This window comes from Gordionus sp. m RMFG-2023, chromosome 3, assembly GCF_954871325.1.
Source record: "Gordionus sp. m RMFG-2023 chromosome 3, tfGorSpeb1-WG-v2, whole genome shotgun sequence".
NCBI lineage: Eukaryota > Metazoa > Nematomorpha > Gordioida > Chordodea > Parachordodidae > Gordionus > Gordionus sp. m RMFG-2023.
The window spans coordinates 33,843,473-33,857,536 of NC_088777.1; the positions used below are offsets into that span (position 1 = coordinate 33,843,473).

Here is a 14,064-nt window from a genome sequence, read left to right on the forward strand (position 1 = left end):
AGGTAATATTTTTGGGTGTTATTTCTACTAAAGTAAAGCCTTAATAGATAAATAAATGACTTGGGACGCAAAGAAATTCACGTTTAAATGACTACTTTCTGCTTTAGATAAGATACTTATCAGCCTTTTTATGTTTTTGAGGAGATTTTGGAAATGCGTTTAACATCTGAGCCAATATATTTGCAAATAAATGAGTTGTCTGACTTCATTTGATACTCTGAGAAAACTTATTTTAAAGGATGTAGAAATCATAGTAAAATAAGGTTAATATAATTACCAGTGTAATTATTTGTATATTGTAGGACAAAGAAAATAATTTTCAACCCTTCTTTATAATATAAAGTTGTGGAACAAAAATAATTTGATATTGGATGGGATTGTCCAAGCAGGCAATTAATTTGAAATATGGTAATATAAAATTCAATTTTATACCTGTGTACCCACCCGATTGAATTTTTTTTAAATACATAGTAGCTCCTAAATTTATTTATTTTAAAAGTTGGAAATTTTTATTTAAGTTATTAATTTATAAACACTTTTAAAAATTAGGTAAAAAATGATAAAATTTAAATAATATAATTTGTAAAAATAAACTTAAAGATAAATAATAGCTTCTCAATAAGTTGTATAATAAAGCATAATCGAAATAAAGGGTCGGCGTGATCACGTGTCATCCTTATCAAATATAACTAGGGGCGGTGTGGAGTCGGAAAATAGTTTATAAGGAAATTGAATTGATATTTCTTTATGTTTAGATGAACTTATAAACTGCAGGAATGGATAAGAAATTTAAAGACAATTAAACAACCATTCATTTATTTATTCCTGTAAAAGCTTTTATTCCATATTGTCTTAGAAATTTCTATATTCAATGTTGGCTCCATCACTTTACTTTGTTTCATTTTTCTTGGGACCACTCTCTTTTATCATTTCTACATGCTTTTTATCTAAGTTTTCAATGTGCTATGTTTTCTCCACTAGGGACCTTTCAATCAATGGCTAATCATAGTATACATCAGTAGTTTGTAATGGTTATCAAACTACAAAAATGTTAATTTATTAATCTTGTTTTGTTAATACTATATCTCTAGTGATTCTAAATCTTTCAGTAGCTGCCTGATTATCATTTCGCTTTCGCTGGGATCCTCTTTTTCTTTACTAGTCTTTGTATGAGCCTTATAATAACTAGATTAATATAGTACCCCTTTCTTCCACCTTATGAACATCCTTATGTTTTCCCCTTATATGGTCATACTTTCTTAGAGAAAACTTTTGTCAAATCCTCTCATTTAACTCATTCCCAATTAAATTTCTCCAAATGAAAGTGCTTATATACCATCTTTATTTATTAAAATATGTATTAATTGTTAAATCTAATGCCTAAATTTTAGTAACCGTCTTCTCTTTCGTTATTCATCTTACTAACTCATATCTCTATGATAGCTCACAAATCCTTTTATCTTCTTATCCATATGATCATTCAAATTAGGATCCATTATGAATATCATATTTACTAAATAAGTCTTTATTTACTTCTCTAATTTTTTCTTTCGTTTTTATTATTTTTAAAAATCCTGTTAAGCGCATAACCACAAACAGCATTCAAAACTAACTGATCATCTCTTAATATTTATTCCATTAACTATTGCCTTTTATAAAACTTCAAAAAGAAATCTTCAATTCTTAGCTAAACCTGCATATTTCCTGAAAATTTATTGAAAGGGAAAAAGAATATTCCCCAAATTTACAATTTTTTAAATATATTTAAAAATCGTTTAAAATAATTAAATTATTTTTCTTATAAAAATGATGAATAGCTTAAATACATTCTGTATAAAATAGATTACTTATGTATTTTTGAAAATTGTTGGTTACAATTTAAGCAATATCATTAATTCCCATAAATTTCCGTTAATTCCTAGTTATTCCAAAATTCCTATGGGAAAGTTATTGCAATAAAAATTCCCAAGAATTTTCCAACCTGGCTAATCACAACCTAACATTAGTTGTCGAAATCTCCTATAAATTTCGTTTTTTTATATATAAGGAATTTTAATTTTTCCATGTTTCAACCGTGTAGCGAGATTCTTCTTCCTCTAATCACTAATACACCATGACGGGCTGTCGAGTGGGCAACATAATGTTAACTTATCAATTTTATGCTGTTTTAAATATATTTAATGTTTTAGATGGTTGAGTGCCACCGTTTTATTAGTCTTAACAACAATACGGCTTTATTACTCATTGATCATCTATATTTTACCAACTTGTTTTGCTGTTCAGCTTGAAGACACACGAATTCCCATTTGTCACCCAATTTTATTTGGATCTTTTCTAAATTTTCCTAATTTTGTTACAAAAAATATAAATAATTGTTTTACAAAATATTGTTTTACAAAATATTGTTTTACAAAATATATAAATAATTGTTTGATTATTATTCTATGTCATTATTTTTTAATAGCTTTATTATTGTAAAAAATGGTGTCATAATTTTAAAAACTGCTATTACAAATTTAAATTTTTTAATAAAATTTTTAATAAATCATTTTGATAATACAAAAGATTAATATTTTAAAATTTCATATTGAAACATTATTTTTTTATTAAGAATTTAAAATTTATTTTTGAAAATTTCAAAAATTGAAGATCTCCCTAAAATAAACTAATCTAATTCGATTTGGAGCTAAATACAGATAGATGGATCACTAGAATATTATAAGAATAAATATTGAATATAAACACAAGTGGACCTTGTCTATTTTTTAGAAATTTCTCAGTTTAAAAAAAAATTTCCCTAAAATACCACTCCTATTTGGAGGTAGAATATAGTACGTTATTTTTTGGTCCCTATCGTAAAACTCAACAGTTTAATTTAGAAGCCACACATTGAAAAAATTATTTATCCAAATCTTATTATGAATGTGTAATATTCAAACAAAATTCGAAATCACTTTTGATTGTTTTCGGATTTATTTTTAAAAAAATAACTAGGTCAGCTCTAAAACTATAATTTATTTTTCTTAGGCCGTTTTCATAGTGGAGACTGACATCCGATCCATCAATAATCCGTCAAAAGTCAATTTTATTAAAGATGATATAAATGTTCATTACTTTGACTTGAATATCTTAATGGATACATGATTAGAGACGGATCATAGAGAATACTATGAAAGCATCCTTAGCCACAACTGTCTGTTTTACAGTTATATCTAAATATATTAAAGATTACGAAAAGGATTTCAAATTCAGAGTAAATATAACTTAATCTAGACTTAACCACTGTTAAAATTATATTTAAAAAAAACTTATTAATTGGATTACTTTAAATAATCTATTCTATATTTATTTTTTAATTATCAAAATTAAGTCAAAAATTTTGAAGTAAACTTATTTAGATGAAAGGAAAATCACAATATTTATAGAGCGGGAAAGTTTTATTTAAAACACTTTACTTCTTCATAAGGCTCTAACGGCACGTTATCTTTGCTATTATCTAAATTACGTTTGACTAGATAGATCGCTAAATTAATTTGTTAAATATATGTCATTATATGATAAAAAAATAGGATTAAATGAGAATAAACATTCAAGGAATCAGAGTTCGAAGCCGGGACCAGAATCGAGAACAATCGAAACCACATTAAATTTATGAATCGGAACCTAGAACCCTTTTTTCACAATTGGGAACTAGAACTAAAACTAACCACTTTTTAAAAAATAATAAGAGCGATCATATTTCATGTTGCAAATTTTGGGAGGGGGAAGGGGGAAAGGAAGGAAAATGCGTTATATCACCGTAATCCGTATCTTCATTATTGAGGTTATGTGAAAGCCAGAAAAATGATGTTTGGAAGCGGTAAAGTGTACTATCATCCTTGACAGTCAAATTTTTCATATCGTTAACTGGGAATATATAGCCTAATTTGCAGATCGAATTTGCTAAATGCAATGCTTCTAAAAATAAAAATTATAATAAAATTTTTAATTCAATGGTTTTTAAAAAGAATTCTTTTAATCAAATTTATATTATTTATAGCTGTAAATATTTGTAAATTTAGCTTATTTGTTAAATTACTCTTTAAATAAAACAAGGATACTTAGCATTTAGACTTTAATTCTCATATTTACTAAATAGAGTGTTTACTATAATTTTGTATTTCTCTCTGATGGTGGAATATGGATGTATAATTTTTCCTTCCATCCTTTTTATTCTTACAGAAAGTTAAATCACTCAAAACTTTATAAAAATTAAAATTATTTACCGGTGTCTTCTATATCAAATTTTTCTAGTAACCATTCGATTAGATCATACCCTAGAATATTTGTTTGATAAATAAAAATGTTTTAAAATGAATAAATGGAAAAATATAAAACGAAATATACTGTAACTAAATTTTAGCTGAGGGAGGGGGCACTTATGGACCACACTTTAAAAAAATAAATATTTCGATCATATTTTTTCTACTATTATCCTTTTCTACAGGGCTTCTATCACTGCCAATTTTAGTATAAGGGGGGGGGGGGTAAAAGCAATATAGTTTATGAGGGGGGGGATTGCTTTTCTTATGCACTAATGTCTGGTTTCATCCTTTTTAAAATAGAATTTGCAATAGGAGCATATGCAGTGAACTAAACCTCATGTATGCAATTTACATTTTAGTAAAATATAAATAATTTAAATAACTGAATTTTAGAAGCGTAATTTTATGTAATATTAAAGGCGTGGTTTTATCCTTTTTAAAATAGAATTTGCAATAGGAGCTTATTATATGAATTAAGCCTCATGCAGCAAATTATTTTAGTAAAATATAAATAATTTTAAATAACTGAATTTTAGAAGCGTAATTTTATGTAAAATTAAAACTTTTTAAATGATAATTCAAAATTTCTGGCTAGAGATGGAAAATTTAGTGGGCGAGGGGAGCCGCTCCCAAATGCACTCTGTAGTTAAGGGTCTGAATTTATAATATAAAGTATGGTATAATAAACTACTTCATCACAGGAATATCAAAAATTTCGGATTGGAAATATTTTTTTCAAACATAGCGCAAAACTAAAGCCAAAAATATTTTTAGGAAATTATACCCCGGCCAAAAGTGCGTACGGAAATTATGCTATTTCCATGTATACATAATAGTGATATTTTTTCTTCTTGATATTTTTTTTATCCCATTTATAATTATCTTTTGAATCAAGTTCAACCCTTTCCCATAACAAATAATCAGATTATAATATTACTCTATTTCTTAATAGTTATGTGTAAATAAGACAAAGTGAAAGTAGTTTTGCTAGCGCGGGGGGGGGGGGGGATCATTAAATTCTTATTTCTTTCCAAAATTAGCAAAAAAGGGGAAATTGTATGTTAAGAAATAATATTCTTACATAGTAAAAATCTTGCTATTAGGTCCTCATCATGAGTAGTATGTAGTTTGGGCATAAAAAGCTATTTTATATTAAGCCCTTTATAAACATTTCTTTGTTTATAAAATTATTTTGGTGAGGAAATAAAATTCACCAGTATTGTTTTTTAGATTGACTTTAATGAAGGATAATATTAGACAAAATTGCACTTTTGTCAAATCCATTGCAGTATAGAACAACTACATGAAAGGTCATATTAATTTGTCAAAGCAAGTGAAAAATTTAGACATTTTGAGGAGAGTGGTTTCAATTAATATAACAAGTGAAGCATAAAAATGCCTATCTTTTCAATCAGAAAAAACATTATCACTCTTACCACGATTGAAGTTAATTGAAAAGATAAATAAATATATGAACTTTAGACTAAATATCTTTTAAATTTTGAGAAAAATACAAATAAAATTATAAATATTTAATTAATCCATTTAATTTATTAGATTAGAACAATATTGTCCTCTTGAAAATCTAATCTGCGCATGGCATGCATGAAGGTGAACAAAGAATATCTTATTTATCAAGATCTATATATTCTACAATCCTAATAAATTTCATAATTTTATCTTGCATATTTAATATGTTTAATTGTAATATCTTGGTTATGTAATCATAGGGTCTTCACGGACTCACTCTCTAGAAAAATAATTTGAAAAAAATGAATGTGATCCACAATATATTTGAATTTTGCAAGATTACATTAAAAATTTTTTGAATAAAATATTATATAAATATGTATATTGTATAAATATCGATACTAGAGAATATTTCAATATATACCAGAATATTGGTATAGAAATTTGCCTTTCAAATTTCTTATCAATTCACGGCTTCATATAGCCTATCGTAATTCATCGTTTATAATAAAATTTAGTTTTTTATTTTAGTCTTTTTTAAAATATATATTTACATTTTTTTGTTTTAACATATATGTCGTAATTTTTAAAGGGATCATGACTATCCGGGATCTTCACGGGATTTAAAGGGATCCCTTTAAAATTTCAATTTTTAAAGGATAAAAGAACTATACGGTATTATCACGTTTTAATCGTGATAAAGAGGAATCTTATTTTAAAAGCGTTTTCCATGAGTTTCGTTGCGTTTTTTAATTTTCTATGTTGTTTTTTTGGCCTTATGATATAAGATATGTCTAGGGTATCAATCGATAGCTAATCAAAAGATCTATTCAACTGGAGGTCAATATCTGCCCCATCATGGGCGGTCTAGAGGGGTAAAGGTGGAGGGGGGGGAGGGAGGGTATAAAAAATAATTTTTTTTGATATGGGTATCAATCGATAGCCAATCAAAAGATCTATTCAACTGGAGGTCAATCTCTGCCCCATAATAGACGGTCTAGGGGGTGGGGGGGGGAGTGGGGGGGGGGGTATAAAAAATAATATTTTTTGATATGGGTATCAATCGATAGCTAATCTAAAGATCTATTCAACTGAAGGTCAATCTCTGTCCCATAATGAGCGGTCTGGGGGGTGGGGGGGTGTAAAAAATAATTTATTTGATATGGGTATCAATCGATAGCTAATCAAAAGATCTATTCAACTAAAGGTCAATTTCTACCCCAAAATGGGCGGCCTAGGGGGGGGTGGGGGGATGTAAATTTTTTTTTTGATATGGGTATCAATCGATAGCCAATCAAAAGATCTATTCAACTGGAGATCAATGTCTGCCCCATAATAGGCAGTCTAGGAAGTGAATGTGGGGGTGGGGGGGGGGGTTGTAAAAAAATATTTTTTTGATATGGGTATCAAATCGATAGCTAATCTGAATATGGTTTGACTGAAAGTCTTCATTCTTAATCTTGATAGGTACAACTCGTTGTGGGGCGCGCGCATAAGGGTGAGCCGTGCGGGTAGGGGGTGGGGGGTGTAAAAAAAATATTTTTTGATATGGGTATCAAATAAAAGCTAATTTTAATATGGTTTGACTGAAAGTCTTCATTCTTGGTCTTGACAGGTATGACTTGTTGTGGGGTGTGGGTGTAAGGGTGAGGTGTGAGGGTAGGGGTGGGGTGTAAAAAAATATTTTTTGATATGGGTATCAAATAAAAGCTAATCTTAATATGGTTTGACTGAACGTCTTTATTCTTGGTCTTGATGGGTATGACTTGGTCTCAGGGGTGGGGGTAGGGGGGCTGTAAAAAATAATTTTTTTTGATATGGGTATCAAATAGCTAATTTTAATATGGTTTGATTGAAAGTCTTTATTCTTGTTCTTGATGGGTATGATTGGCCTTGATGGGTATGACTTGGTTTGGGGGGGAGGGGTCAACATGTTAACAAAATGTCTAGTTGGATAGAATTTACAGAAATAAAAGCGAATGAAGATAAAACAATTTTTTAAATCTTTTTTCGGTTCCAATCCTGAACTTGAAATATATAATATGCAGTGTTCTATATTAGCACGATATTCCATAGCTATTTTTTTTAGTATCGATATCTTTAGCGAGCAACATTTTTTTAAAAAGAGAGATAACGGTAGCCGTTACTAAATAAATAGCAAAAATTATTATAACAATTTTATAATTAATTCTAAAATCATAATCTTTTATTTTTATTTTATTTTAAAATTTAAATTTACATTTAAAAATATGCAAAATATAATTTTCAAAAAAATAAAATTTTTTAAATGTCGACAGTATAGAATGATAATGAAAATAATTTTGGTACAGATCATATCGACAAAGGAATATCCTTTGAAAATGATGATGAAATGGAATTTCCTTTTCCTTATTTCACAAATTATTTTAATCTCGATAAAAAAAATTAACACAATATATAAATTTTGCTGTCATATGTGGCCGAGGTTTTATCATGAAACAAAACTAGTTGCTTCAACTTGAGAAAACATTTAAAGGTAATATATCAACCAAAAATTAATATCAATGTATAGCTCAATTCTTAATCTTTAAAAAAAATTAGAGCATCTATAATAGTTTTTGAGTTAGATGAGTTTAGGTGAAAGTTGATTTTCTGGCCTTAAACATACTATATTTCAACTGGCCATAAGATAGTAAATTTTTATGGGTATCTAATAAATAGTAATTAAAAAATCTTTTGATTATATTAATTTTATCAGGCTAAGCGGGCATCCTAAGATATAATGAATATTATTATTCACGCAGAACATAAACATGGGTATTAAATAAAAGTTAAATACATTTAGACTTCATTATTAAATACAATTATAAGCTGGGGTTAAATATAGTGATTGCTATTTATAAACTCATTGTAGCCTAATGATAAAATTATTTGCTAGCAACTTAATCTAATTTGTAATATTTTTAAATCTCAAAATTTCGGCTATATTTGAAACTATCAATTCACAAATTTTAAAATGACATTATAAATTTTTCTTATTGCAGTTATAAATTATTGCACTTCTTTATAAGCAAATCATCTATATTATAATATTTTTTTTCAAGCAATATAATCAACAACATATTTTATTGATTTCGATAAATAATTTAAAATATATCCCCCCAGACCAAGTCATACCCATCAAGACCAAGAATGAAGACTTTCATTCAACCCCTATTAAAATTAGCATTTATTTGATACCTATATCAAAAAAAAATTTTTATACTCCCCCCCCCCCACTTCCACCCCTGAGACCAAGTCATACCCATCAAGACCAACAATAAAGACTTTGAATCAAACCATATTAAAATTATTTGATACCAGTATCAAAAAAAATTATTTTTTACACCCCCCTCTACCCCCACCCCTGAGACCAAGTCATACCCATCAAGACCAAGAATGCAGACTTTCAGTCAAACCATATTAAAATTAGCTTTTATTTGATACCCATATCAAAAAATTATTTTTTACATCCCTCACCCCCCCCCCCCCACTCAGACCGCTCATTATGGGGCAGAGATTGACCTTCAGTTGAATAGATCTTTTGATTAGCTACGATTGATACCCATATCAAAAAAATTATTGTTTACACCCCCCCCCCCCCCCCCACAACTACCCCCCTAGACCGCCCATTATGGGGCAGAGATTGATCTACAGTTGAATAGATATTTTGATTAGCTATCGATTGATACCCAATACTCATTGGCGTACGCAGCGGGGGGGGGCAGGTCTTTTGGATACATTTATAACCCAAGTAAATGAAAGGTTTTTAAATAATCAAGAAGTACTTATTAATCTGCAGATATTACTTCAGCAAAGCCCTCTGAACCTTTTTCAGATGGTGATAGAAAAAAAATAAAATATTTGAAAGATTTTTATCATGAAGACATTAATGTATCTCATGATGCTTTATTTGCTGAATGCCAACTATGGTATAAAAGATTAACTATGGTTGATATAGTCCCAAAAAATTGCTATGGATGCTTTCCATCATTTCAAACATTTTTTAGGTTATTTTCCCAATATATTGAAATCATTATATATATTAGCAACTCTTCCCATTAGTACTGCAACTAATGAGAGGACATTCTCTTCTTTAAGAAGATTAAAAACGTACCTAAGAAGTACAACTTCTGAAAGTAGGTTGAATGGTCTGGCCCTTTTGAATATTCATAGGCATTTGACGCCAAACACGGATGAGATAATTAAAAAATTAGCTCACTCCCAACGAAGATTGGATTTTACATTATAAAAATATAATGTTCTATAATATTTTTTGTACTATCATTTTTTAATGTCTTATATATTTTTCTTTTACATAAAAAATATAATTATTCATATTTCCAACATTTCGATTTTTTATACTTTATATATAAATTTTAAAGGCTCAAAAAAATTTAAATTTCTATTATGGATTATTTATTTTATAGTCATCATTTGCTGGTTATATCCACTTAATATTTTATAATTCAGATTTATTTAAAGTATTTATATGCCGCCGGTTATATCCGTTTAATATTTTTTAAATCAAATTTATTTTTATATACCGGTTTATATATTTAATTTTTTATAATTCATATTAATTTAAATTTGTATATTAGAAATAGTTATTAGTCCTAATAAATTTATGCTTGATATTTTTAAATACCAATAATTTTATTTAAAAACATTTTAATTTTCCTACACCCCCCCCCACACTAAATTCCTGCGTACGCTACTGTCTATACTAGACATTTCTTATGTCATAAGGCCAAAAAAAACAAAATTGAAAATTAAAAAACGAACGAAACTCGTGGAAAACGCTTTTAAAAGATTCCTCTTTATCACGATTAAAACATGATAATCTCGTATTATCATTTCTTAATTTAAAACCCTAATTTTTTAGTTATCCCTAAAATCCCGTGAAGATCCCGGATAGTCATGATCCCTTTAAAAATTACGACATATATTTAATGAATATATATTGCTATGTTATATAAATTTAAATTATTTTAAGAAAATGAATTAAATTTATCAAAATTTTCATTGTGCAAACATAAGATGAATTAAAATTTAGCCCCTTCCCCGTAAGGCCACCACTGCCTCTAATAAATTGCTTTTGATGATTTTATAAATATGGAACACACAAATATATTTATCTTACAGATATCGAATTACTATGCTACTTTATTTTATACCCATTTTTATTAGGGAAGCATATTGACCTTTATCACTAGTATATAAAATCTTCAGTTTAAACGTTCAAAGATTTTTTGCTTAAAATTTTTGGCAAGAATAAAATATTCAAAATGTCTTTTTGTTCAAACTCTGAATTATTGATTATATGCTCTTTAAAATTTTAAAAAGTGCCTAGGGATAATTATTTATTGGAAATTTTATATAAGAACAGCGGAAAATGAGTTTCCATTAAATTGTTAATTAGCCGACTATTTGGAGGATTTGATTTCCCTTTTGAGGGCCGTTGGCTTGGTTATGCTATACTTCTTATGTAACATATAAGTTCCTATTTTTATAAAAAAATTTATCAGTGATCTAACAAGAAAAGGCAGTTATCTTCATTCTAGAACTTTACATTTGTGAAAGGGAGATAAGTGTTTTAATGATTTAATTATGACTGTCTTTTATATGGATAATAAATCAATATAAATGGGAACCAAATAATAAAATAAGCGTTAAGAAATTAAATTTTGGGTATTTAAATAATATTATCCAAGCTATTGCAAACAATAATCTATATTACCACAATTTTTTTGACATATTACATTTAATGATTACTTTTCCTTTGAGTTGGCGGGCTTCTTTTATATACATATTTTGAAAGAATAAGCAGAATAATTTCAAAAAAAAAATCAAAAATACTTTAATAGAATTTCCATAGACGGAACCTGGCCAAAAACCAGGGAAATGGAGGTCTGGGAGCTTCATTCTCCAAATAATTTTTGAACCCCCCCCCCTTCCCGATTCTGGCTACGTCACTGAATAATATTTAATATGAGAACTAACCGTTTTTCATTATACGTTAAAATTCTCTATTTTTCTTGGTAGCTGTGAATTTTCTTTAACTGAAAACAACTTTTTCTTGAACACGTACTAGTTACTTCTAATGCTCGCAAAAAGCAAGATTTTTATTGAAATCGAAAAGGGGTAGGGATGAAGGCAATATCATTAAAATAAAATAAAAAGGGATTTTGACATACTTTTATTTTTGTTAATTTTGTTTTGGTTCTTTTTATTTTTGATAATTTTGGATTTCCTATTGTTGATATTAATAACTTTAGACTTCCATTTTGCTAATTATGATTAAACAGAAAAATAAAAAGAAATTGATAAAACTGAAAACCTTACTCAAAAAACCCTAGAGTTATCAAATAATAAAAGAATACAATATACAGGATAAATTTAATAATCTATTTATTTCGTTTGTTATTAAAGGACATCCATTGATCATAGTTAAAAAATTTGTAAAAATGATGGAAAGTAAATATTATTATATAGTTTTCTCTTATCCTGTCAATTTATTAAAACTATTTCTAAAAAAGGATTAGATACTTTTTAAAAATAAGATACAGGTATCTTGTAACTTATATCTTATTGAAATTTTTGATAAGTATCTAGAATCTAAATTATAAAATTTTTAAAAAGGATATGTATCTGTATCCGGATACAATTTTTTGAATATTTGCCCAACCCAGTATCTTATATAAATAAATTTATGAGTATGCCCCTGTCTGTCACTTTGTAAGATATTATTTCATAGTAAATAATTTAACTACTTATAGAAATTAAATCATGATAGAGGTATAAAATGATGGCAAGAAAAATTATCGTTTTATTGATCTGGCACATCCCACCGTTAATTTTTTTTTCGTTTTCACAATAAATCTAAAATCTGTTATTAGTTAATTTCAACAGCAATTTTACTCAAATTATGATTTTTTAAAACAAAATATTGATTTTTTAGCACTAGTTTTCCTTTAAAATAATAACTTAGTTAGTGTCCTTCATTACAATAAAAATGCTATATTAGGAAAGATGACAAAATCATTATATGTTAGAGTCTTGGATCGGACTTGTTTCTCGCGGGAACAAAAATCTAATATCCGAGAGTTCCGAAAAAATTTGACATTTTTTTTCGCCATGTTCGACAATCTGCCTGGCTCGAAAATTTATAGCTGAGTCAGTTCAGGTCTAAAATTATGAATAATTACCCAATTCTCCCGACTCTTTTTTGGAAGGGTTGGATTCGAATTCATGCAAATATAATAAATTAGAATATTAATAGCTTTGTATATATATTTTCTATATTTTAATTTTATTATTATGTGTCATAATATTAATTTTAGAAATGTAATTTTATTTTTTAAATGAAATATAATAGAATTGAAGATTAAAGTATATTTTGAAGATTTGAGTGATGGAAAGTTATTTGTGACGAATTTTAAAGATATGATTAAATTTTATACTTTCATCAATAAATAAAAAGAGTAAAATTGTGAAAAAATAAAAAATCACCAACAAAACTTAAAAAAAGAGTAATTTTACAAATAATCAAATTTTTTCTTATTTTTTACTTTAATCGCCCGACGGCATCTGAAAATATCTCAAAAAAATGGAAAACGTTAAAAAGAATTTACTTTATAGCTACAATATATTTCTAAAATGTCAAGGCATTATAAGTATAATAATTTTTTTCATAATTTTTACCAACATTGCTTAAAAACGGTTTCATAGGTATTGTCGGTATTAATTTCAGTGAATTTTTAATTGTTTTGCAAAGTTAATATAATATATAATATATTTTTTAAATTTTACAATTTTTTTTATTATTTGATATAAAAAATGCAATAACTTTGACAAAAATTTAACATATATAATAAACTTACATAAGAAATAACAAATGAAACAAAACCAAGAGGGGAATAATAAGGCAATAGAAATTTGATTTAATGATGTGGATTTCAAATTTTTGACGAAGATAAAATTCTTCTTTCCTCTTCTTGAAAATTTGTCTACCCAATTTTTTGATCAGGTCTTGAGCTTGAGGACCAAAAGTGATAAAAGTAGTCATGATGACTGGTACGTAATGCTATTGATCAGAGATGCCCCCACTTATTTATCACATTTTATTTTATATATAGTTACTAAATCATTGTTTAGGTTGCCAAAGGGTCGATGCAGTAAAAATTTCAAGTTAGGAACTTGCCATTTTCCAAGATCACCAAGTGATTCTATCCAGTCTTCTATTGCCAGGAAACAAACCGATGAGTTCAGT

General features: G+C 27.6%; 1 protein-coding gene across 2 annotated transcripts in view; it reads right to left on the reverse strand.

Moving 5' to 3' along the window:
• The window catches only part of LOC135925833 (uncharacterized), a 109,223-nt gene that overhangs the window by 42,101 nt on the left and 53,058 nt on the right, over window positions 1-14,064 (reverse strand). For both annotated transcript variants that reach the window (XM_065461352.1, XM_065461353.1), the window contains 4 exons: window positions 4,266-4,316; window positions 3,799-3,957; window positions 3,456-3,523; window positions 2,268-2,344 (listed from right to left, as the gene is read on the reverse strand). In XM_065461352.1, coding sequence (XP_065317424.1) covers window positions 2,268-2,344; window positions 3,456-3,523; window positions 3,799-3,957; window positions 4,266-4,316 — 355 coding nt within the window. The remainder of the gene's footprint in view (window positions 1-2,267; window positions 2,345-3,455; window positions 3,524-3,798; window positions 3,958-4,265; window positions 4,317-14,064) is intronic.